Raw genomic sequence first — 25,330 nt, 5'->3', positions numbered from 1 at the left:
TGGCTGTGGGATAGGTGATAATGAGTTAATACACACAGTGGAACTCAACAGATGACAGTAAAACTAGTACAACGATTAGGAAGGGGGAGGACAGAGGGAGAGAGGATGCAAGCGTTACTTGGAGTTAGAGAAATCAATATCATACAGCTGGGGGGTAAGCAACCCAAACGTAATATGAGGTGCTGTTCCTCCAATTTATGATTGGCCTCACTTCTGACACTGGAGGGGGTCCAGGACAGAGAGGTCAGAATAGGAATGCGAAGAGGAGTTAAAGTGTTTGGCAACCGGGAGTTCACATAGGCCACGGGGGACAGTGAGACGATTGCCGAGTTTGCATTTGGTCTCGCCGATATATAGGCCTTGGGCTATGTGATCTCCCAGTTGCCAAACCCTTGAACTCCCAATCCCATGCTGACCTCTCCCAGGTGCTGAAGGGCGGAGCACGTGATCCACAAATAACACCTCCAGAGCTTTCAAATCTCACCCAGCCACCACCACAGGCGTTCTGCATCTGCTGCTCCTGCTCCCACTGCTCTAACCATGTCTAAAGTGTCTGGTCAGCTACTACAGGTGCCCTTCAGACATCCATGGCTGAGACCCAAGTGCAGAGAAAATGTAAATTCAGTTTCAGTTTTAGTTTATTGTCACGTGTACTGAGGTACAGTGAAAAGGTTTTGTTGCGTGCTATCCAGTCAGCGGAAAGACAATGCATGATTGCAATTGAGCCATTCACAGTGTACAGATACATGATAAGGGAATAACGTTTAGTGCAAGGTAAAGCCAGTAAAGTTCGATCAAAGATAGTCCGAGGGTTTCCATTGGGGTAGATCGTAGAGTGCCATAGTTGCTCATAAAAAATAATAAAATGTAGACTTATCGGCAAAGAGCATGATTCATTTGTTTCATTGTAACTGCTCCCATCTGCCATGAACCATTAAACCATAGTTTACTGGCAGGTTTTCTCCCACACTTTCAGCGCCTGGACCAGTACACCACTGCTGAAAAGGTTTCACTATCAGTTCATGCTATGACCACCTGGTAGATGTGTTTCCTTTATATTTCCTAGCCAGTTATGGTATCCGTGCAAGATCTGTGGGAGGACCAAAGGTAGCAACAGGTTTGGCAAGGTGGAAATAGTTTGGTTTGTTTAGAAGCAGGGTTATATAATGTCTCTGTCAAAGCTGGAACAATGTTCATGGAAAGTGTGGCTGCCAGCTTTTGCCTGCCAGGTAGCAATACCTCAGACATTTGAGGAGCCAGATCTGCTGGCAGGTTTACAACCAAACTCAGGAACAGCGTCTTCCCCCAAGTTATCAGACAGTCTTGCTATAAACTATGTTACAGTCCTAATTGTCTAACCTACCTCATTGTGGGTATTGGACATTTTCTCTGGAACAGTTATGCTATGTTGCTGAGAACCAACATTCTGCAGTCTTAATGCTTTTTTGCTCCAAAAAAAATCAAGTTGCAGGATATAGTTGTACTTATGTTTAAATTGATTATATTCATGTGTAGTATTATCTGATTTGATTGGTTAACATGCAAACAAAAGCTTTTCACTATATCTTGGTGCATGTGACAATAATACAGCAATGCCAATACTTATGGTTGCTCTAAGAGGGTTTTTTCTTGCATGCTCCTTCTCTTGCCATTGCCTGACCTGGGCACCCTGCAGACACTGTAAGCTACCATTTGCAATGAGAATGCTACCTGAGATATGCTTCAGCTTGGTGAGTTTGGTCGTAACAAGTTCTTGTGAGCTGAAACATAGAAACATAGAAAGTAGGTGCAGGAGGAGGCCATTCGGGCCTTCGAGCCAGCACCACCATTCATTGTGATCATGGTTGATCGTCCCCTATCAATAACCCGTGCCTGCCTTCTCCCCATATCCCTTGACTCTACTAGCCCCTAATGCTCTATCTAACTCTCTCTTAAATCCATCCAGTGATTTGGCCTCCACTGCTCTCTGTGGCAGGGAATTCCATAAATTCACAACTCTCTGGGTGAAAAAGTTTTTCCTCACCTCAGTCTTAAATGGTCTCCCCTTTATTCTAAGACTGTGGCCCCTGGTTCTGGACTCGCCCAACAATGGGAAAATTTTTCCTGCATCTAGCTTGTCCAATCCTTTTATAATTTTATATTTTTCTATAAGATATCCCCTCATCCTTCTAAACTCCAGTGAATACAAGCCTAGTATTTTCAATCTTTCCTCATATGACAGTCCCGCCATCCCAGGGATTAATCTCGTGAACCTATGCTGCACTGCCTCAATCACAAGGATGTCAAGGATGAAGATCTGGTTCCACATGTAAGTGCTTGCCATCTCTGTGATGCCTCTGGCAATTGTTCTCTCTCTCTTATACCTGATTCAAGTAAACATCTAGGGAGAGAAAAATAGGATTAGAAAGGACAATGGAGCCATATCATGCTATCATTTGTATTGATGCTATTGAGTGATAAACAGATAAAGCTGACAAATACTCTGCGAGTGGTACAGGATGCCTTCCTCCATCAGTCAGAGTGTTGAGTATAGTTGGGAGGTCATGTTACAGTTATATAAATCGTTGGTAAGGCCGCATTTAGAACATTGTGTTCAATTTTGGTCGCCATGTTATAGGAAAGATGATGTCATGCTTGAAAGGGTTCAGAGTAGATTTACCAGGATAATGCCAGGACTCAATAGACTGAGCCATAGGGAAATGTTGAACTTGTTGACTCAATTCGGATAGGGATATACGACAGAAGTAGGCATGAGGGATTAGTTTTGATGTGGCATGTTGGTCGGCATGGGTAAGTTGGGCCAAAGGGCCTATTTCTACACTGTATGACTCTATAACTCTATGACCCCCTCGATCCCCTTGGCCTGTTCCATGTTCCCCTCAAATCCTCACTACAAGCAAAACCCACAAATTGCTGGAGTGACTCAGACTGTCAGGCAGCATCCCTGGAGAACACAGGTAGGCGACTTTTTGTGTCAGGACCCTTCTTCAAACTGAAATGTTCTGAACCAAAACACCACTTATTCATGTTCTGCAGTGATGCTGCCTGGTGAAGTTCTGAAGAAGGGTCTCGACCATTCCTTCTCTCCACAGATGCTGCCTGTCCCGCTGAGTTACTCCAGCACTTTGTGTTTTTGCTCAAGATTCCACCATCTGCAGTTCCTTCTGTCCACTCAGATCCTCCCTGCTCCTTTAGATTTAGTGAAGCATTGCCAACACAACTGATGATGTTCAGCTTTTCTCCTAACAGCACTCAAGACATCCAGATGTTCGAACTTGGCTGGGGAGCCTGAGATAGCTCCCTACGGCCAGTGCATAACTTCCCCTGTGCAAACACCTCGTAGCAGCTTCAGATGCCTGCCTTTGGTCAGAGTGTGCATGTCTACAGTCGTGTGCCACCTGCTTCCTAACTAAACGTGGCATGGCCTAAGGCCAGCCGTGAGCACATGAGGGCAAAGGGTCGGTTCCACCCTCTGTCCTTTACATCCTCATTTGGCACAACAGCTCCCACATATGGGTTGCGCCAAATGAACTATGTCCCAGTAGTAAAATACAGATGAGTGTATTTACTCTGGCACTCCTCCTAATACCATAAAATCACTTCCCTTGCCTTTAAAAATCTAATCTCCCTGACAAGGCTGGGAAACTTTATCATAGTTTTATTTTGCTGTGTCTATGTTTCCATGTCTGCCACAATGGCGCAACTGCTTTGAACTTTAAATCAATCTGAAATGGTACCATTACAACATCTGCTGTAAGCCTTCCCTCCCAGTAGGAATTTCCCCGATGGACCACTGCTCTTAAATTGCAGAGATTCAGCTTTCTAATTATTTGCAGCAATATTTTGTGAGCTTTTAATTGCTTTTGTAAGCAATGAGATAGTAAAATGCGGTTAATATCTAAATGCGATATCACATAATTTGGTGGGGTAGCTGGTTAATAATTTTTTCCCCTTTATTTGTTGTAAGGAAAGGAAAGTAAAACCACATCTTTGGTTAGCTAAGGTTTTGGATAAACTGTATCCCAAAAGAAGGGAAGCAACTTTTCAGTGGCACTGTGGCAGATCTAGTAGAGCAGCTGCCTAATAGCTCCAGCGACCAGGGTTCAGTCCTGACCCTGGGTGCCGTCTGTGGAGAGTTATCACTGTAAGTGTTTTTCTCTAGGTGCTCCGGCTTCAGTTGCTTGATAGGTTAATTGGCCACTTAAGGTAAGTGGTAGAATCTGGGGGGCAGAGGGTATACTTATTGAGAACAAGGGGAGAATAGGTACTCGATAGGGAATGAGATAACTCTGTGAGGTGGTAAAGAGATGATGGGTCAGAATTGCTCCTTCTGTGTCAATATGGAAACATGGAGATATCCTCCTTCTATTGGAAATGTGGTTTCCTCCCTGCTACTGTTGATGGAGCTCTCAACCCTTTCTCCTCTGCGTCTTGCAAATCTGTTCACGACCCCCCCTTCCCTCAGTCGGAACAAATAAATGATAGAGTTCCTCTGGTCCTCCGCTTTCATCCCACCAGCTCCTCACCCACCACATCAATGTTTGACATTTCCTCCAAGTTCAACCTGATCTCACCACCAGTCACATCTTCTCATCTTCACCTCTTTCGGTAGAGATCACTCTCTGCAACTCCTTGGTTTGCTCATCCCTTCCCACTCAACCCAATCCCACACCACTCTCCTTGGTTACTACTGCTTATCTGTTCACATTCAGACACCAACATTAAAGATGTAATGCTGAGGCTCTATAAGGTGCTGGTCAGGCTGTATTTGGAGTATTATGAGCAAATTTGGGCCCCATATCTGAAGAAGGATGTGCTGGTTCTGGAGAGGGTCCAGTGGAGGTTAACAAGAATGATTCCAGGAATGAGTGGGTTAACATATGATGAGCATTTTACAGCACTGAGCCTCCACTCGCTGGAGTTTAGAAGGTGGAGGGCGGACCTCATTGAAACTTACAGAATAATGAAAGGCATAGAGTGGATGTGGAAATGATGTTTCCACTGGTGGGAGAGTCTAGGACCAGAGGTCATAGCCTCAGAATTAAAGAGTTCTCTTTTAAAAAGGAGATGAGGGGCAATTTATTTAATCAGAGGTTAGTTAATCTGTGGAACTCATTGCCACAGAGGGCGGTGGAGACCATCGGTGGATTATTTTATGGCAGAGATAGACAAGTTCTTGATTAGAACTGGTGTCAATGGTTATGGGGAGAAGGCAGGAAAACGGGGTTTGGTGGCAAAGATCAGCCATGATTGAGTATCAGCCATGGCAGAGTAGACTCGATGGGCCGAATGGCCTAATTCCACTCCTATAACTTGTGAACTTGTGAACCACAAACCTCGTTGTAACTGAGTGACCTCGCAATCATTGAGCAGGCGGGTGGCTCCTTTCAGATTGCAGCGAGCTTTGCCCTCAATACCAGAGCGCCAGCTGTAGCCGAGCCCAGGAGTCGAGCTCCATTAGAGGGCAGCATCAAAAACCCTCGTACCTGTTATTTCATCTGTTTGTGTCCGAGAGCTGATGTAGGGCCGATAAATGTGTGCAGCCCACACGGCGGTGCCTGGCCGCTGTTTACATTGATGGGTTCACAGCGAACAACAATAAAGGCATTGTTGCATCTTCCACTGAAATCCAGTGTCGGTAAGAATTACATTGCCGTTAGTGCATGCACGCAGCACCTGTTCTATTTTTTAAGGAAACAATTTATGTAAGTTGCATCTGGGCTCGGTTTGCGGGCAGTTTGCAGGTGGCGGGGTTCAGGGTGCGAGACTGCAGTTACTAGTCTAAAACCAAGGGCAGACTGTTTAGTACAGGAGTGTCCCGGGAGAGCTCTAGGCGACCGAGGCCGGCAACGCCGGTGCTGCCCCGGCTGACAGCTTCCCATTTGGGGATCGTGTGGGAGGAGAGCTCAGGGTCACGCTCTGGTATTGTGTTGTCCTCTGGCAGTGAGACGAGGGTGTAATAAGCGGCAGGCAGCATTGTGTGTTGACAGGCGGGAGAGCAGTACGCTGGAGCAGCAAGCAGGCTTTCCATTTCAGTTTCGGCTTGTGTTTCAGCAGCCTGTTAAAGGCGCAGGAGCCAGTGATCTGGAGCACAGGTTGTCGTGATGGGAAGGTCACCTGGCCTGTCGCCAGCTTTACAAGGGAACAAATGGAGAAGACGGGACAGGGGTGGGATCTTGATCTAAACTAATTTGCTGCTTTACAAAATACTATTGCGGAACTGTTCTTGACACTATTGACGGGGCCTCCGTGTTTCCCGATGCAGGAATCTAAATGGGAAAGCATGGAGTGCTCTTCTGAAAATCTGAGTGTTGGCTTCTGATTTAGGTTAGGATTTCAGGAGTGAACGCCGTTTTATAACATCAGGCTTTCTGTTGAACAATCTGGCGAGTTGTGAAGGATTTGTTAAATATATCGGAGTTTGATACAAACCTGACTTGTCTAGTTCCAGAACCATGGGCCACAGTTTAAGAATAAGGGGTAGGCTATTTAGGACTGAGATGAGGAAAAACGTTTTCACCCAGAGAGTTGTAAATCTGTGGAATACTCTGCAGAATTCTCCATAGAAGGCAGAGGAGGCCAATTCACGGGATATTTTCAAGAGAGTTCGATTTAGCTCTTGGGGCTAACGGAATCGGGGGATATGGTTAAAAAGTAGGAACGGGGTACTGATTTTGGATGATCAGCCATGATCATATTGAATGGTGCTGCTGGCTCGAAGGGCCGAATGGCCTACTCCTGCATCTATTTTCTATGTTTCAGAGAAAAACTCAGATAGGAAACTTTAACTGTTTCCTTTTCCCAAGATGCTGCCTGATCTGCTGAGCACTTCCAGAATGTTGCTGCTTTTTATTCAGATTTCCAGCTTCTGTAAAATACAGCTTCTGAATTTACATTTACAATAAATCCGAATCGAAATGGAAATAAAACAAGAAATGCAGAAAATAGGTTTTGAAACTTCGGATCATTATGTTAAACACAAAGTACTGAACTAACTCAGCGGGTCAGACAGAGAACATCTGTGGAGGAAATGGATAGGTGACGTTTCGGGTCGGGACCCTTCAGACAAATAGTAAGGAGAGAAAGCTGGAAAAGAGGTGGGCGCAGGGCGCGGTTTGGCAAGTGATGGGTAGATACAGGTGGGGAGGTTGAGGTGGTTCATTAGTAGGTGGGTGGAGTAAGTGAAAAAGGCAAGTGGTGAAAGGAGATAAAGGGTGTCAGATAAGGAAAGAAAATGAGTGACAAGAAAGGTAACTTTGAGGGTATGAGACATGAATTGGCCAAGATAGACTGACAATTGATTCTTAAAGGGTTGACGGTGGATATGCAATGGAAGGCATTTAAAGACTGCATGGATGAACTACAACAATTGTTCATCCCAGTTTGGCAAAATAATAAATCAGGGAAGGTAGTGCATCCATGGATAACAAGGGAAATCAGGGATAGTATCAAAACAAAAGATGAAGCATACAAATTAACTAGAAAAAGCAGCCTACCAGAGGACTGGGAGAAAGTCAGTCCAGCAGAGGAGGACAAAGGGCTTAATTAGGGAAGGGAAAATAGATTATGAAAGAAAACTGGCAGGGAACCTAAAAACTGACTGCAAAAGTTTTTATAGATACGTGAAGAGAAAAAGATTAGTTAAAACAAATGTAGGTCCCTTGCAGTCAGAAACAGGTGAATTGATCATGGGGAACAAGGACATGGCAGACCAATTGAATAACTACTTTGGTTCTGTCTTCACTAAGGAAGACATAAATAATCTGCTGGAAATAGCAGGGGACCGGGGGTCAAATGAGATGGAGTAACTGAGTGAAATCCAGGTTAGTCGGGAAGTGGTGTTAGGTAAATTGAATGGATTAAAGGCCGATAAATCCCCAGGGCCAGATAGGCTGCATCCCAGAGTACTTAAGGAAGTAGCCTCAGAAATAGTGGATGCATTAGTGATAATTTTTCAAAACTCTTTAGATTCTGGAGTAGTTCCTGAGGATTGGAGGGTAGCTAATGTAACCCCACTTTTTAAAAAGGGAGGGAGAGAGAAAACGAGGAATTACAGACCAGTTAGTCTTAACATCGGCAATGGGGAAAATGCTAGTCAGTTATTAAAGATGGGATAGCAGCACATTTGGAAAGTGGTGAAATCATTGGACAAAGTCAGCATGGATTTATGAAAGATAAATCTGGTCTGACGAATCTTATAGAATTTTTTGAGGATGTAACTAGTAGAGTGGATAAGGGAGTACCAGTGGATGTGTTATATCTCGACTTTCAGAAGGCTTTTGACAAGGTCCCACATAAGAGATTAGTATGCAAACTTAAAGCACACGGTATTGGGGGTTCAGTATTGATGTGGATAGAGAACTGGCGCAAAGAGTAGGAGTAAACGGTTCCTTTTCAGAATGGCAGGCAGTGACTAGTGGGGTACCGCAAGGCTCAGTGCTGGGACCCCAGCTATTTATAATATATATTAATGATTTGGACGAGGGAATTGAATGCAACATCTCCAAGTTTACGGATGACACGAAGCTGGGGGGCAGTGTTAGCTGTGAGGAGGATGCTAAGAGGCTGCAAGGTGACTTGGATAGGTTGGGTGAGTGGGCAAATGCATGGCAGATGCAGTATAATGTGGATAAATGTGAAGTTATCCACTTTGGTGGCAAGAACAGGAAAGTAGACTACTATCTGAATGGTGGCCGATTAGGAAAAGGGGAGATGCAACGAGACCTGGGTGTCATGGTACACCAGTCATTGAAAGTAGGAATGCAGGTGCAGCAGGCAGTGAAGAAAGCGAATGGTATGTTAGCATTCATAGCAAAAGGATTTGAGTATAGGAGCAGGGAGGTTCTACTGCAGTTGTACAGGGCCTTGATGAGACCACACCTGGAGTATTGTGTACAGTTTTGGTCTCCTAATCTGAGGAAATACATTCTTGCCATAGAGGGAGTACAGAGAAGGTTCACCAGACTGATTCCTGGGATGGCAGGACTTTCATATGAAGAAAGACTGGATAGACTTGGCTTGCACTCGCTAGAATTTAGAAGATTGAGGGGGGATCTTATAGAAACTTACAAAATTCTCAATGGGTTGGACAGGCTAGATGCAGGAAGATTGTTCCCAATGTTAAACAAGGGGTCACAGTTTAAGGATAAGAGGGAAGTCGAGATGAGAAAATCATTTTTAACACAGAGAGTGGTGAATCTGTGGAATTGTCTGCCACAGAAGGTAGTTGAGGCCAGTTCATTGGATATATTTAAGAGGGAGTTAGATGTGACCTTTGTGGTTAAAGGGATCAGGGGGTATGGAGAGAAGGCAGGTACAGGATACTGAGTTGGATGATCAGCCATGATCATATTGAATGGCGGTGCAGGCTCGAAGGGCCGAATGGCCTACTCCTGCACCTATTTTCTCTCTGGCTTTAGAAACATAGAAACATAGAAGGATATAAACGGAAGATGGAGGAGGGGGAGTAAAAGAGAAATGAGGGAATTGGAGTTTAGTGTACGAAGGACGGGAAAGGAGCAAAGTGACTGAGAAGATGAGATAGTGGGAGAAATGGGTGCGCACCGAGCTTGGAGCATAGGGAAGAGGGGCATAAGGTGGGGGTTACATGAAATGGGAGATTTCAATATTGATACAGTTGGGGCATGAACGATGCATGCGGTATATGAGGTGTTCCTCCAGTTTGTATGTTGCCTCATTCTGGCAACCAGGACAGAAATGTCGATGTGGGAAGGGAGGTATGTTTCTCTAGTTGCATGCACAGTTCGCCTTGTTATGGCTGGGAGATTTATAAATTTTACCAATACCAATTTACTCAGTGCACCCATAGCGCAAGGTTCAAGCGCCCAACACACTTTAGTACGTCGGTCTACATTTTGCTCTCTCCTTTTCCTGTCAAATTACGGATCTGTTTCTCTCGAATTGTCTCGTGCCTTCACTAAATTCACGGTATCTGGGGATTTAACCTTGGAACACCATGTGGAATATCCTAGGTACACAAAATTGCTGGGGAAACTCAGCGGGTGCAGCAGCATCTATGGATCGAAGGAAATAGGCGACGTTTCGGGCCGAAACCCTTCTTCAGACGTGGAATATCCTTGCTGCTCTGGGATAATGAGAACTATTCCAGTTCTCTTCCCCTTTGACGCGCAACAGTCGTTTGAAAAGTGTTTGCCGTCATTCAAGATATTTAACATATTAGTAAACGGCGGTTGATTATATAAACTAAGGGCGCTGTTTTTCCTCTGTAAAGAGACAAAAGACGGCGATGAGGGGAATGTCATGGCAACTTCAAGACTGTTTTGCAAACCAACACTCAAACGTTGCTGAGGTAATAATCCGTACGAGAAGAGCGAGCACAAGTGGTGTGAAACTGGAATTTCCAGATTACTCCACGTAGCGAACTCATGAGTCATTCTGTATTGTGCAAAACGCTCGTGTGCATTCAATCCCATCTACATTGCAATGTTTTAGAACGGCGCTCTGCACGTCGGATTTTAGCATCGGGTCAAGGTTTTAATCAAAGATCCTTTGGTTTTAATGACGGGGATATACATTTCATGGATAAGCAGTCAAGCTGACGTGTGCGGCAGTCCAAGTCTCCCGCTGTCAATTGTAACACTAGCTTGCGTTTGATCAGGCGCCCGGGCATCCCACTCCCTCGTTATATTTTAAGGTGCTGAAATAATGGTTAGTGATATTATCGGTTCAAGTGCCAACTGGTCGCTGACCCCGAGTGCTGTTGACGACATCTGGCGTTGAACACGATCTCTCAGTCTCCTAAAAGATATGCCTGTTCCGCCTGTCCTACTGAAAGGGAGTGGGCAATAGGGCAAACCCTTCTCCAGCACGTTCACAAGGAGGAACTGGGAGGGTCACGTTGTGTAACAGAGACTATTTACGCGGCTTTGATTGTTTTCATGAACTGGTTTACTGGTTGCTGTGTTGTGCAGTGACACTGCCTGTCGCTTCTCTGCCGCTGGCGAGATTCACCGGCCCTGTCGTTTCCAGGTGTTGGTTGATTCGTTTTAATAGCTTAGTCATTGGAGGGAGACATAACAGGTTTGCAACATAATGGGAAGCCCAGTCCTCTTTCACATTAGCTGTCATCGACAAAAAATGTTGAAACGTTCCTTTGTGTAATTTGGTGTGGTTCTAATTATGATACAAAAAAGAACTGGGATCTTTTAAAAGCCAGGGAGCGAAGACAGATTAGAATCAGAAACTATATTGGTCAATTGGAACTGGAAATAACAGCGCTTTCATCTTTGATTTTGAAAAGACCAACGCGTTATGGTAAATAAGCGAAGAGCTTCCGATGAAGAAAGCAGGATGAAAGTTCATTTTCAACAGGTAGAGTGGTTTAACTTTGCAAGGTCTTTTTATCTGCTGATGTTTGTACACCTGGCCTGAGATTTGTATGTATCTGTGCCGGATTAGTGCAATATTTTGTGCGGGCGGTTAAAAATTGTAAATCTTGTGGACCTTGCTTGTCACTGCTCCTGCTCTGGACTGGTTAATTTCTTCTAAGGAGAATGTGAGAAAGTATTTGATTAGCAACAGAAACTTGAATTCCCCTAAGATACCTTGATTTTTCACAGTAATAAGGAGAGGTGGTTGAGAGCTGGAACGATTTAGTAAAAATGTCCTGTGGAGACATGGCTGAGTGTTTTGTCAGCAATGTGAAACATGGTAATGTGATTAAAAAGGGAGCTCGGGAGAAATACGTAGATGGGGAAGAATCAAGAGACCAGTAAACTTAGTGAAGACTGCAAACTTTAGATGAGAAGAGGTGGTGACGTTGTGTTACTTTCCATATCCTTGTGGGTCAGTGATGCAGTGAATGTGCATGTTCTGATATAACTGGCCCGGTGAGGGGTCGGTGTAGTTATGCCACAGAGACGGTATGCCAGTTGCAGGGTGTGAATGAGCTAGATGTCAGGCCCACCTAATGGGGGTTAAGCATGGCATTGTGGAACAATAGGGCTGGAAATGAGAAGGTGTTGAATGACCATGGAGGAGTAAATGAGCCATGGACATGAGTGGAGGGAATGACAAAATGCAATACTGAGATATTTGTGAAGAAAAGTAATAACTGAGATTTGAGGACAACATAATTATATCATGGAACAGTGAGATTGCTTGTATACATTTTAAGGAAATTTACTTTATGAACTAAGGAGTTTTTAATGGAAACATAAGTTGTATAAGAAATTGGTGAGACCGCACTTAAAATATTGTGTTCAGTTCTGGGCACCATGTTATAGGAAAGATATTGTCAAGCTTGAAAGGGTTCAGAAAAGATTTACGAGGATGTTGCCAGGACTAGAGGGTGTGAGCTATAGGGAGAGGTTGAGTAGGCTGGGTCTCTATTCCATGGAGCGCAGGAGGAGGAGGGGGATCTTTTAGAGGTGTACAAAATCATGAGAAATAGATCGGGTAGATACACAGAGTTTCTTGCCTAGAGTAGGGGATCAAGGACCAGAGAACATAGGTTCAAGGTGAAGGGGAAAATATTTAATATGAATCCGAGGGGTATGGTAACTTTTTTACACAAAGGGTGGTGGGTGTATGGACCAAGTGGTCAGAGGAGATCTTGGACTATCCCATCCTTTAAGAGACGGGTACGTGGATAGGACAGGTTTGGAGGGATATGGACCAAGCGCAGGCAAGTGGGGCTAGTGTAGCTGGGACATTGTTGGCCGGTGTGGGCAAGTTGGGCTGAAGGGCCTGTTTCTACACTGAATCACTCTGACTCTAAACCAGCATCCATAGATATTCTAATAACATTCACAGGCATAGTAAATGCCTCAAGTTGCCTCTCCTGATGGCAGCATTTGAGCAAAATATTGAATGAATGAACTGGAAAATCAAGAATATGGAAACTAAGCTCAATTATTCAGTACATTTAATTTATTGAAAGTACTGTATATTAAAATGACACTGCCTTCAATTAACTACTCTAATCTATTTTCCATTCAGATTTATCGACGGGTAAACTCAGTTTGGATTGTGATTGTTAAAAGTATTTGCCATAAATTGCAATTGGATTTGGTGTGAGATAAGCTAAAGGCTTCAATGGGGAAAACAGGATAATTTAAAAAAAAATATATTTTTCCTTTGTAGAATGTAACTGGAATGGAAGCCGAAAACCAGGGAAAACCTTCCACAGATGAAAAAGAAGTGTTTGAAAGACAGATTAAGACTCTGGAAAATCAGAGAAAGGAGGTATTTCAAGTTTGAAACTGCCATTGTAATTAAGTTTGTGTGACCTCTTTTTGTTACAATACAGAGGTGAATTCACCCAAGAAGCCTCCCCAACGTATCTTGCACTGCTAACCAAAGTTAGTGATTCTAGTAGGGCTGATCAAATGTTTAGTTTAATTAACACGTGTACCGAGTCACAGTGAAGCTTTTGTTGCAGGCTAGCCAGTCAATGGAAAGACAATACATGATTACAATCGACCCATTTACAGTGTATACATAATAAGGGAATAATGTTTAGTGCAAGGTAAAGCCAGCAAAGTCTGATCAAAGAAAGTCCAAGGGTCATCTTTGTGTTGAATAATGGATTTTAATAGTGAACTGAAAGGGGGATAGGGAGCTTGATAGGGAAGGACTTTGTTCAGGGTAAGATTGAGGTATGCTCATATTTAGTTTTAATATGGATTGGGACGTCACAAGGTTGAGCAGACAGTTGTAAATATGGGTACGAGTGTTTATATGGAAGATAGACACAAGATGCTAGAGTAACTCAGCAGGACAGGCAGCATCTCTGGACAGAAGGAATGGATGACGTTTCAGATCGAGACCCTTCTTCAGACACAGAGCGTTTATATGGATGGAATGGTTCAGGGTTTGCCTAGACTTTTAAAATCTAATAACTAGTTTCTATAAGTGTTGGTTTGCTTGTTCAATCTTATTCAGCATGAAATAATGTACATGGCATCCTTCTAATTGGAATTAAGTCAACCAAATATTGATTTTGGTGTGATATGCCACAAATGTGACATCAACAATGTTGAAAGTATTCAACAAGTGGGACAGTCTGTGGAGAGTGAAAGAGAGCTGTGGTTTCGGGTGAAACACCTTTCATCAGAATAGGAAAATGTCAGAATTATAAGGAGCCTTGAACGAATGCAGAAACAGGGAAAAAAGACGACGGAGAGTAAAGAACAAAAGGGATGGACCATGAAATAGATTAATGAAGGGACAAGTAAAATAAATGATGATGGATGTAGATAATATCAAAGCCATTAAACCTGGTGCCTGATAAAAAAAAATAGAAGAATTGATTGTGAGCTGAAATTGTTGAATGTGTAGTGCGTGGGTCTCTGACGGCCAGCGCGCTGACGTCATCAGGGCGCGCCATCCACAGCGCGTCAGCGCGCCCCCCGAGGGCCCTGAGGTCGGCAAAGGAGACGTCTGTGAGCTGCAGACGGATGTAGGCCGTCAGCAGATGCAGGTAGGTATACTCGAACAACAGGCACGGTGTGTGCCCGTCCAGCAGATCCACCATCTCCTTTAGGAGGGTAGATGGCCGTCGGTCGCCCAGGCCCCCCATATGCAGGATCCTACCAGCACGCTCCATCCTGCTTAGTCCATAAATCTGGAGCAGGAGCTCCTTAAGGCCGAGATACTTATCAGTGTCCGGGGGGGCTGCGAGGAAGTCCGTGACCTCTTCAACCGTGTCCTGGTCGAGGGCCCCCACCAGGTAATAGAAGCGGGTGGCATCGACCGTGATGCCCCGCAGGTTGAACTGGGCCTCCGCCTGCTGGAACCAGATGAGCGGCAGGGTGGTCCAGAAGTTGGGCAGTTTCACCGAGACCGCGTCCAGAGACAGGGCCGGGCCGGCCTGTGAGGAGGTAGGGCTTTCTCTTCTCTCCATCATGACGCCAATGGAACGTCGGGGGTCACCAATGTAGTGCGTGGGTCTCAAAGGAAGCACGAAGTACAGTGTTTTGAGAGGCACCTTTTATTAAGTTCCTCCCGGTTGTAGGGAAGACCAAACAAGAGAAAGATGGCACCCAAACCCCTGCCTTTAAACCCTCTGGCTAAGGTCCGCCTCCGGACTGAACCACTCCTGTGCCGAGGGGTTCGACACTATGATGGCACGACCCTTGGGAGCCGCCACAAATGCATTGTTAAATCAGGAAGGCTGTACAGTGCACAATCAAAGGGTGCAGTGCTGCTCCTCAAACTTCCACTGAGCTTCATTGTGGAAACTAAAGAGAGCAGTCTGGGTGTTGGTGGAGAATTAAAGTGGCAGCAGTCTGCGAGCTTATGGCTATGTTTCAAAACCTGGTTGGCTGTTTGGACTGGGGGTGACAGAGGTGTGAACAGTGTGATGGGAAGCCTAATGTTCAAAGGGGAGGAAGAGATGGGATATTTTGGTGCTTGTGTGCCCTGCATCAGAAATTAATTCTTCCTAGTTCCTGAAATTCAGCAATTGTTCTCTCTTTTTAAAAAACTTTTTCGATGTTTTCAGAATGGCATTTTCCAAATTATTACATTGTAGATCAAAAACCTCTGTTAGTCTGTGTATTGAGCGAAGCATTTTAATTTTGATTCTGAATTTATTCTTGCGACAGCTTCTGGAGATAAACAAGCAGTGGGACCATGAGTTCAGGAATATGAAGGCACTCTATGAGCAGAAGGTAAAGCACGGCATCCTCTTTTAGTTCCAGTTTTATTTGAGGGTGAGGGGGTGTTGAATTATCGTGTGATGATGTGTGAGCATCTTGACATTTTTTTCTTTTCACCCTTACGTTGCCCCAAATTCTTACCAACTCCCCCACTTGTCAACTGTTCTGTTACCCACAAGCATTTGCTGATAGATATATGGAGTTATAGAGTGATACAGTGTTGAAACAGGCCCTTCGGCCCAACTTGTCCACACCGGCAACATGTCCCTGCTCTACTAGTCCCACCTGCCTGTGTTTGGTCCATATCCCTCCAAACCTGTCCTATCCATGTACCTGCCTAACTGTTTCTTAAACGTTAGGATAGTCCCAGCCTCAACTACCTCCTCTGGCAGCTTGTTCCATACATTCACCACCCTTTGTGTGAAACATTTACCCCTCAGATTCTTATTAAATCTTTTCCCCTTCACCTAAACATATGTTCTCTGGTCCTTGATTCACCTATTCTGGGCAAGAGACTCTGTGCACTTACCTGAACTATTCCTCTCATGATTTTATACACCTTGATGAGATCCTCCCTTATCCTCCTGCATTTCAGGGAATAGAGTCCCAGCCTACTCAACCTTTCCCTATAGCTCAGACACTCTCGTCCTGGCAACATCCTCTTAAAACTTCTCTGCACCCTTTCCAGCTTTAATGTATAATACAAAAACGCTTTAAACATGATACATCATTAGATTATATTAAATCAACTGCTTTGGTTTCCTTTTTATTTAGCATTTCTTATTATGCCTTTGGTCAATTGCCTTAATTCAATGCTAGGCTGTTCTCACACCTCCCCCTAGTGAAGTATTAGAATATTGCATCTGTACTATCTTGATCTCAAGCTGTCGGTGTATACTATATCTTGGTTAGGGACCAAACACTGTTTGGTGTTGAATACATATAAAGGCAGGGAAAAGAGAAATAAACTTAACAAAATACTTCTGCCAGAACAGTACGTCCGCATGCTGTCTGGGTCAATTAACATCTTTTGCCAAGATTAATACTTGTTTAATTATTTATAGTAAGCCCTGATATTCACTCAACTTAAACCACGCATGCCTTAATTCTGTCACTCAATAAATCTTCCATAACATCCTAACTTATAATGGATCTTCCATTGTCTCTTGTATTCTGCAGCTGAAGGAAAAGTTCACCAAATATCAGCAGTCCCTGAGTTCCTTGGAGAAAGAATTGGACTGGAAGCAGAGGGATTTTGATAAGAAGCTGCTGTTGGCTAAAGCTAAAATTGAAACAGTAGAAGTAGGTTATTGCTACTGATGAGTAGACAGCAAATTATATTTGATTTTTAAATGAACAACCTCTTCTAATAGGTTGTAACTTAATTTGATTCAAAGGGTGTAGAACCTATTATTGGTTAAATTTATTCACTTTTATGTTACTTTTGTCTTCCTGTTTTTAAGGAAGAAAAGCAGACACTAAATGCAAAATTGCTTGAGGCTGAAGGACAAAACAAGCATTTGAAAGAACGCCACTCTTCGACAACTAAACGTAAAGAATATTATGAACATGAAATTGCTCGTTTGAATAAGGTTTGTAAAGTTGTGAGTTCAAGTTGAGTTTATGATCACATTTGCAAGTTCTGTGAAGTACAGACATGGTAAAGATCCGGCTCGCAGTAGCATCGCATAGATTCGGACAAGATCAACAAAATAATAAATTATACATAATATATACAAATTCTACAAGACACTAAAAAGAAACAGAATTTAGTGCAAAATAAACAATTTAAAACCAATTCCATGGTAGTGCAATTGGTGGTCCGCAGCATTCCATGAGGAATGTAGGTAGGATTAGGGTTAGATTCCTGGTAGGATTTGGGTTGTGTAGGTCGGTTCAAGAACGTGATAGTTATAGGAAACTAGTTATTTTTCAACCTGCTGACATGGGACTAAATGCTTCTTAGTCTCCTGCCTGATGGTAGCAGCCACATGTTGGGGATCCTTAAAGATAGATGCAGCTTTCCAGAAGCAGCGTCTTGTAAAGATGTTGTTGACGGAAGGGAGGTCTATACCTGTGATGTCCCGGGCTGAGTCCACCACTCTCCGAAGCCTCTTGTAATCTTGTGCATTGAAATTACAATAGCAGGCCATGATGCAACTGGTCACAATACTTTCTACAATACATCTGCAGAAATGTGTTAACACTACTCAGTAATATGCTAAATCTATTTAATCTAAGAAAGTGGAGGTGCTAGCACACCTTCTTTGTGTTTGCTTATGTATGTTAGGCACAGGACAGGTCATCTGAGATGTTAATGTCCAGGAATTTGAAGCTGGCAACTCTCTCCACTGTCAATCCACCAGTGAAAACTGGTTCATGATACCAGTTCTTTGGTTTTGGTGACATTGAGCAAGAGGTTATTGTTGTGGCACCACTCCACTGGGTGTTCCATCTCTTGTATGCTGACTCGTATCACCCATTGTTTGGCCATCAACAATGGTGTCAATGAATTTATAGATGACATTTGAGCATTTTGTTTTTATCTGCATGTTCATCTGTAAAACAGGGCAGTAACACACAAACAAGTATGCCTCCCACCAGTAAATCTGGTTCCCATTTCTGCAATGTCAAAATCATCTGCTAATTTAAAAAACATACATCTCTGTTCCTCAACTAGGAAGGTGCTAAAGCATGTGGCCACTAGCTTTGTACTACATGCTAATTAACCTTAACTGGATAAGTTGTGTTTGTCATGTTCTGCCTAGCAACATTCTGACAGCCTCTCTAATGATTTTCAAAATTATATAGTTTTATATTTTAATTTGCCAAATGTTAAACTTTGAAAAGGTAAAATATATGGTGGGCTTCTGGCAACACAAAACATCCGGTTAACTGCTGTCAAATATTACACTCCATACTTTCAGGTGGTACGTGATATATGATAGTCTTAGGTACTCACATAAAGCTGAATCCAGTCTGTGGCGGTCATGTTCTGGAGTTGTAGTGAGAATACAGTGCAGAAACCGCACTTTTAGCTCACAATGTTGAAACTGACCATCAAGAGTTAAGTTAAGAGTGTTTAATTGTCAAATGTATCGACATTATTACTTGCAGCAGCTTAACGGGCAAGTAACACGTTACATATAGAGAATATACAATACATAAAAGTCAATTAATTAATACATAAATCAATGAATTGATTTATAATAATTATTCAGTAAAATAATAAATTTAATTAATTTATTAATTCAGTAAATTCATTATATACCTATCTATACTAATCCCATTTACCAGCACTTGGTCCATATACCATGCCTTTGTGATTTTATTTTTTGTCCAGATGCTCTTCTCTGTGGTCTGTCTGATGGCGCAGTTCAGTAGTGGGTGGATGGACTGGTATTGGGTTATGAATAGCGAGGCTGTGTGTAATGGATTTTCTTTCACACCACGGCTGTGCCAAATAGAGTTCCCGATCTCCTCTTAGCTCTTTAAGGGAAAGTCCAAATGGAAGCATTCTTCCTTGAATGGGAGAAAGGGTATAAAGGAAACACATAAACATTTACCTCAGGGAGACGGTGCAGTATTGATTTGAGGAACAATGGGCAACAAGGGAAACCTATGAAAGGGCAAAATAAATACTGGGTCGGAAGGGAAAAAAATGACCTTAGCACTAAGCAAAAAGATTTAAATTCCAAAATCATGGTGAGAGCATTTTTAACTATAAAAAAAACATACGGAAAAAGTGAAACAAGAAGTTTGGTAACTGACTCGATACAATAATTCTAAAACATGGAAACAGATGTGCTCTACATTACTGGATTATGTCCATCAGTGTACATTGAAATATCGGTCTCCTGCTGTTTCACACAACATAGAAATCCACAGAGGAGAGCTTAAGTGGAGTTCTGAAGATTTATGATTGAAGTTCTGAATATATGGAACATATTTAGGTGCAACTCTTTGACTCCATAAGTATCGCAGTGAGAATTGTTTTCCTGCAATTCCAGATCCAAGATCTTCTGTGATGATTTCAGAAAGGAGCAGGATGGAAGCTTTATTTTTCTGAAGAATTATTGCGTATTTATATATTAATTGAAAATGATGAACATAACAACAATCAGTGTCACGGGCCTTGTTGCCATTGCCAAGATGTAATGCTTCAAGAGACATAAAATGGCTTGAAAAATGAGAATAAAATGAAATAACAAAATTAATTCTGTAAATAGACGAGTCCTGCCAGTTTCAGCAGTGAAAGGTTGAGCTAGTATTCAGAGTCGCACTCCTCATTAGCACTCCGTTCCCACTGATGAAGGATATACCCCCAAAATACTAATGTGCTGTCACCTTTTTTTCCTTCTTATTCACAAGCCATGAGTTATGCTTCAATGGCTGGCACAGCTGCTCAACATTGTCACCATTTTCTGTTTTTGTTTTTTCGTTGGTGAATGTTGCTCTGTGTTAAAAATGGCTCCCCTTGACTGTTCCCCCCCCCCCCTAGGTTTGCTGATAGCATGATTATTATTTGGCTGGCAATGTTACTGATGAGCATGTATACATTTTTCTGAACAATACTATAAAGTTGTACCTCACAAAGGTTTAGCTAAGCAGAATTCAGAGTTCCAGTTAAAGGCTCCAGATGGGGGGCACTATAACTTGGACAACTTGAATTAATTCCACCCTGATGCACCACACAAACCAACAGAATGTAGGTGCAGACTCATCTTTGTTCATGTGCGTTTTGCGTAAAAAATGAAGCTTCGAGTAAGCTTTTGTGAACTCAGCGGAGACAGATTGTAAGTCTTAAATTATTTTTATTGCAGGCTTTGTCCGACGCTTTAAGAGAGCAGAATGTTTTTTGCGTGCCACACAGTTTTGATAAAACAGACATGATGGGAAAATCTCGTCCTGAAGAACTGACAACACAAATTGAGGTCCTGAAACAGCAGGTAATACTCCATTGCAAATCAGGTTACAAATAACAAAATAATGTAAAGATGTTTGTAAATTTACATTTAATGGTCCCACCCCTTTGGATTATTTCACTTATTTTCAAGTATTTGAAGTTTTCACTTTGTGTTCTTCAGACCTTTTTATTTCTCATGTTTAGGGTATTTTACTTTTTTTAAACTGTTATATCACTGCAGTTTATATATTGCAGAAGGAAAAGTGGTTTGTTTATTTTCCTCTGTATGTGGGCAGTGATTTTAATCTTTAAACAGTAATGAGAACTGAAATGCAAAGGATCATCTTCATTATTAAATGCTTTTGGGATGCTGCTCATCAACATTTGACTATCTGTTAAATTTATTTCAGTCCCTTTACCAGCCAGAACTCATCAATTTCATGGCTTTAACTGAGACCATGCATTCATCTCCTAACGTCCAATTGTGACTTCTGTATTTGCTGTTTGCAATTAATTTCCATCTTAAACCACCTCCGAAAAGCATTGTGTAGCTGTAGGACGTTTGCAATATTTGTTCTGCATATAGGATGTGGGTCGAGCATCAAAAATGTGTCTAGAAATCAACTTTCGTGACCCATGTCTCGGAACTACATGAAATTTTGCACAGATTTAGATAAAATATAATTGAGAAGGAAGTCATAACTCGTCATTGCCAAAAGTTGCACATTAATTAATTAAACTAATTTGAAAATGAGATAAAAAATTAAGCACCTGGTGCCCAATGCCCATATTACACCATGGGGAGCCTGTTTCCGTGCTGCAGTCTATTTAAACTATACATTATTATACTATATATATATACACACACACACACACACACACACACACACACACACACATATATATATATACATATATATATACATATATATATATATATATATATAACTTGTGAATACGACTGTAACCGTATATAATTATATTATATAAAAAGAATATAATTGTGTGTGTTTTTTGAATGAAACTGCCGCAGAGGTCTGGCTCCTGAACCAGCCTAATTAATGGGTGAGGGCAGTTCTTCTGGGTTCCCCCATTTACTAAACCCCACTGACTGCCAGTGTGCAGAGTGGAGGTCACGGCCATAGTGGGACTGGGACATTGCCAGGCTGGGGGAAGGCTAAGGCATCTTCCACTGAGAGGAAAATGCCTAACCCTATACTAACCCTAAGTCGCCCTCCTTCCAGAGCTGCCCACAGCTGGAGCCGCTTTGGGACCGGATGCGGGCTCTGTACATGTGGCCGCTCAGCGAGTCCACCTTGGCCAGCATGCCCTTCTGGATCGTCGTGGTGATGATGGTGGGGAGCAGCACTGCCCTGCACGCCACCCAGGCCGCCTTCAGCACCCCCATAGCGCTGGCTCCGTCAGTCCGCCCGCTCGCTTGCTGCAACACCGGCCGGCCGACAGCCCGACCAACCACTCGCAGCACCTACTGGCCATCCGACCACTCTCAACATCCACCGGCGGACCGACAGCCCCACCGATCCTCCACAGCATTCATCGGCCTCACGGCAAGCCCGACCGACTGACACTGACCCTAACCTTAGCTATACATTTGTTATTTATCATTTTTATTTAACAGTTCACATCATAACTTTATAAAGATAAAATCAATTGGAAAACAAAATGATCAACAAGGTTAGCATTACCTTTATCCTTGGAAACATTGCTATTGCTATTGATGTAATGAGGAGGCAGCCATGATCCCAGAGTCCTCGCTGCCTAGCGACCATAAAACAAAGGTCAATTTGTGTCTGACCTCAATGTCAAACCTGCATTGATTGGACAATTACTACTCAGAAAATTGGACGTTTTTGTCATATTTAAACAAAATGTGCAGGTTTTGTTCATGAGTTTAAGGTTTGATTTATATAATATTTTTACATAATATGTTAAAAATTCAAGTAGTTCCATGAGTTGGGTCACGAACCTGAACAAAAAAGCTCCTCGGCCCACAGCCTAATAGAAATCAAAAATATTGACTCGATTGAGGTTCATGTTAATTATATCCACAAGCTTTTTAAATATTTGGGGTTCTGTAAAGGTGCAGATATTTGAAGAAGACTTCCAGAGGGAGAGATGCGACAGGGAAAGAATGAATGAAGAAAAAGAGGAACTGAAGAAAAAAATTGAGCAGCTACAATCAAAACTCACCTCGCTGAACACACGGGTAACGTTGTAATATTCACTACTTTCCATTTAGTTTGTTTCGTTTCCTTCAGTTACTCAAATATTTTAAATATCTGATATTAAAAGCTGCTTTTGCTTCACTTGTACATTATTTCTTTGATCATGTGACCAGACGTTCACTAAGGGAATTGTTGCATTTTTCTTGCAGCTTAAAACTTATGAAGAAGACTTCGTAAAAGAAAGAAAAGAGAAGGACATACTGGGAAAGAAGCTGAAGAAACAGGTATGAGATTAAGGACTTTTTTCCTTAGCGTTCAGGAGGCGATAGGTCATCTTATAGAGGTGTACAAAATCAGGAGAGGAATAGATTGGGCGAATGCAGTCTTTTACTTGGAATCAAAAACTAGAAGACACGAGTTTAAGGTGGGGGAAGGGGGGGGGATGAAATAATGGGAATCTGAGGGACAACTTTTTCATACACATGCTGATGGATATATGGAATGAGCTGCCAGAGGAAGTGGTTGAGGTAGGTACAATGACAACATTTATAAGACATCTGGACAGGTTACGTGGATAGGAAAGATTTAGAGGGATATGGGCCAAACACGGGAAATGGAACAAGTTTTCATGGGGCATGTCGGTGGCATGGACGAGTTGGACTGAAGGAGCTTTTTCCAGATCTATGACTGATATATACTAATAAAAATATAGACCGTAGGAAGTCTCTCCGGAGATCATTTTGATTAAAACAATAAAATGTTGCTAATTATGTTTTTGTTTACTGGATATTTATTCAGTGTGAAATATTATGCACTGCTAACTATTTAGAAGGAAATGTATATGCCTGACTTTGAAAATGAATTTGAATATAACTGGGGTGGCAAAGTGGTAGAGTTGCTGCCTTGGAGCGTCAGAGACTCTAGTTTGATCCTGTCTGCGGGTGCTGTCTGTACAGAATTTGTACATTCTCCTTGTTACCATGTGGGGTTTTTTCCCGGCTGCTCCAATTTCCTCCCACTCTCCAAAGACATACAAGTTTGTAGGTTAATTGGCTGCTGTAAATTGTAGGGTCGTGCCAGTGTATGGGGTGATCTCTGGTTGGCATGGACTGAAGGGCCTGTTTCCACACAGTATCTCAAGTCTAAAATAAAGTCTATAACTGTTGAATTCGAAAGCAACCAATGATTTATCTTTCATCTGTTGTGATTTTGGAGAGAATTGTATGGAAGAATAGATGTGAGGATAATGGCAAACAAACAAGATCAGATTTGTTTTGGTTTGATGGCTATCCTTCCAATTAATATGCAATAAATGAGTTGCAAGCCCAACCCTTACATCTTCCACATGTTGGGTTGGATGTTTATTCTGGTCTCTCAGATAAGAGAGTTTATTGAATTCTAATTCATTATTGTTCAGTTATTTAATGACTTTGGATTAAGTTCAGTTATGCAGATAAAAGTTTGTTGGTTTTGAAGAAAGCCAGTACACAAGAATCTCTAATGGCTCTCGGCAACATGAAGACCTTTTTGGGTAAAAGGAGAATGTTGTGGCGTAGACATCTGTCTTCAGTTGTACATGCTGAAACATTTAATGCATGCACATTGAGCTCCGTTTCTGAAATTCGTTTCCATTGAAGTCAAACAAAGGGTAACACGAATAACTGATGTAACCTCTGCACTGCTCATAGGAAGTTCAAGCTTCAGCTGCTGATCCCCAATGGAAGCTCAGCACACAACTGAACACATGTTGCTCAAGCAGGGCGTGGTGGGACAGGGAGCAAAGGACTTTGTCTTGACCTCACAGCTTCTGCACATACCAGTCGCTCCTAGACATGGAGTACCAGAGGTAGTTCTCTTACAATGCAGCAGGATTGGGAGAGTGACCAGAGGCCAGGGGGAGGATGGTGAAAAGGGTAGAAACAAAGAACTGCAGATGCTGGTTTGTACCAAACATAGACACAAAGTGTCGGAGTAACTGAGCAGGTCAGGCAGCATCTCTGGAGAAAAAGGATGGATGACATTTCGGGTCTGAAGGAGGGTCCCGACCCAAAATGTTACCCATCCTTTTTCTTTAGATATGCAGCCTGACTCGTTGAGTTACTTCAACACTTTGTGTCTATATTCATTGAAAAAGGTTCTTTACAAGGTCTCATCTCAGCCCCTCAGCTACTTGGAGCATAGTGAAGAACCACAACCTAGAAACACCTGTACTTCAGGAAGGACATTGACACTAAAATATGCACCCCCTTTATTTACCGGGGTGGGGACTGTTTTGTTGCAGCTGGTCAGAATCTGAGAAGCCCAAAACCGATATCCTTCCAGGCTGGATTTGGAGATATTTCCAACACTTTTGTGCAAAAGGAGTTACTTCTTCTTTCTATTCCTAAAGCAATGAATATGTTTCATTCTCTCGAGCCATTCAACTGCAGTTAACCTGGGCGCATATTGTCAGGTTTTAATAAAGGCCATTTGTATACATTTTGGTTTCACCATGTAGAAATTACAGCAGTGTTCATACATAGTCCCCCCATTTCAGGGCACCAGAATGTTTGGGACACATGGCTTCACAGGCGTTTGTAATTGCTCAGGTGTGT

General features: G+C 42.6%; 1 protein-coding gene across 4 annotated transcripts in view; it reads left to right on the top strand.

The window, feature by feature from the left end:
• The window catches only part of tnip3 (TNFAIP3 interacting protein 3), an 86,240-nt gene that overhangs the window by 43,727 nt on the left and 17,183 nt on the right, over positions 1-25,330 (top strand). The window contains exons 1-8 of one of the 4 annotated variants that reach the window (XM_033023679.1): positions 5,492-5,638; positions 13,126-13,227; positions 15,591-15,656; positions 16,824-16,946; positions 17,108-17,236; positions 20,468-20,593; positions 22,652-22,777; positions 22,946-23,020. In XM_033023679.1, the coding sequence (XP_032879570.1) occupies positions 13,138-13,227; positions 15,591-15,656; positions 16,824-16,946; positions 17,108-17,236; positions 20,468-20,593; positions 22,652-22,777; positions 22,946-23,020 (735 nt within the window). In that variant the 5' untranslated portion in view covers positions 5,492-5,638; positions 13,126-13,137. Of the gene's footprint in view, positions 1-5,491; positions 5,639-6,303; positions 6,328-10,607; positions 11,353-13,125; positions 13,228-15,590; positions 15,657-16,823; positions 16,947-17,107; positions 17,237-20,467; positions 20,594-22,651; positions 22,778-22,945; positions 23,021-25,330 lie in introns of those variants that run through there. The other 3 variants (XM_033023688.1, XM_033023672.1, XM_033023666.1) reach the window with 3 other exon arrangements.

The sequence above is a fragment of the Amblyraja radiata genome, chromosome 1 (assembly GCF_010909765.2).
Source record: "Amblyraja radiata isolate CabotCenter1 chromosome 1, sAmbRad1.1.pri, whole genome shotgun sequence".
NCBI lineage: Eukaryota > Metazoa > Chordata > Chondrichthyes > Rajiformes > Rajidae > Amblyraja > Amblyraja radiata.
This window is presented reverse-complemented; position numbering and strand designations above follow the sequence as displayed.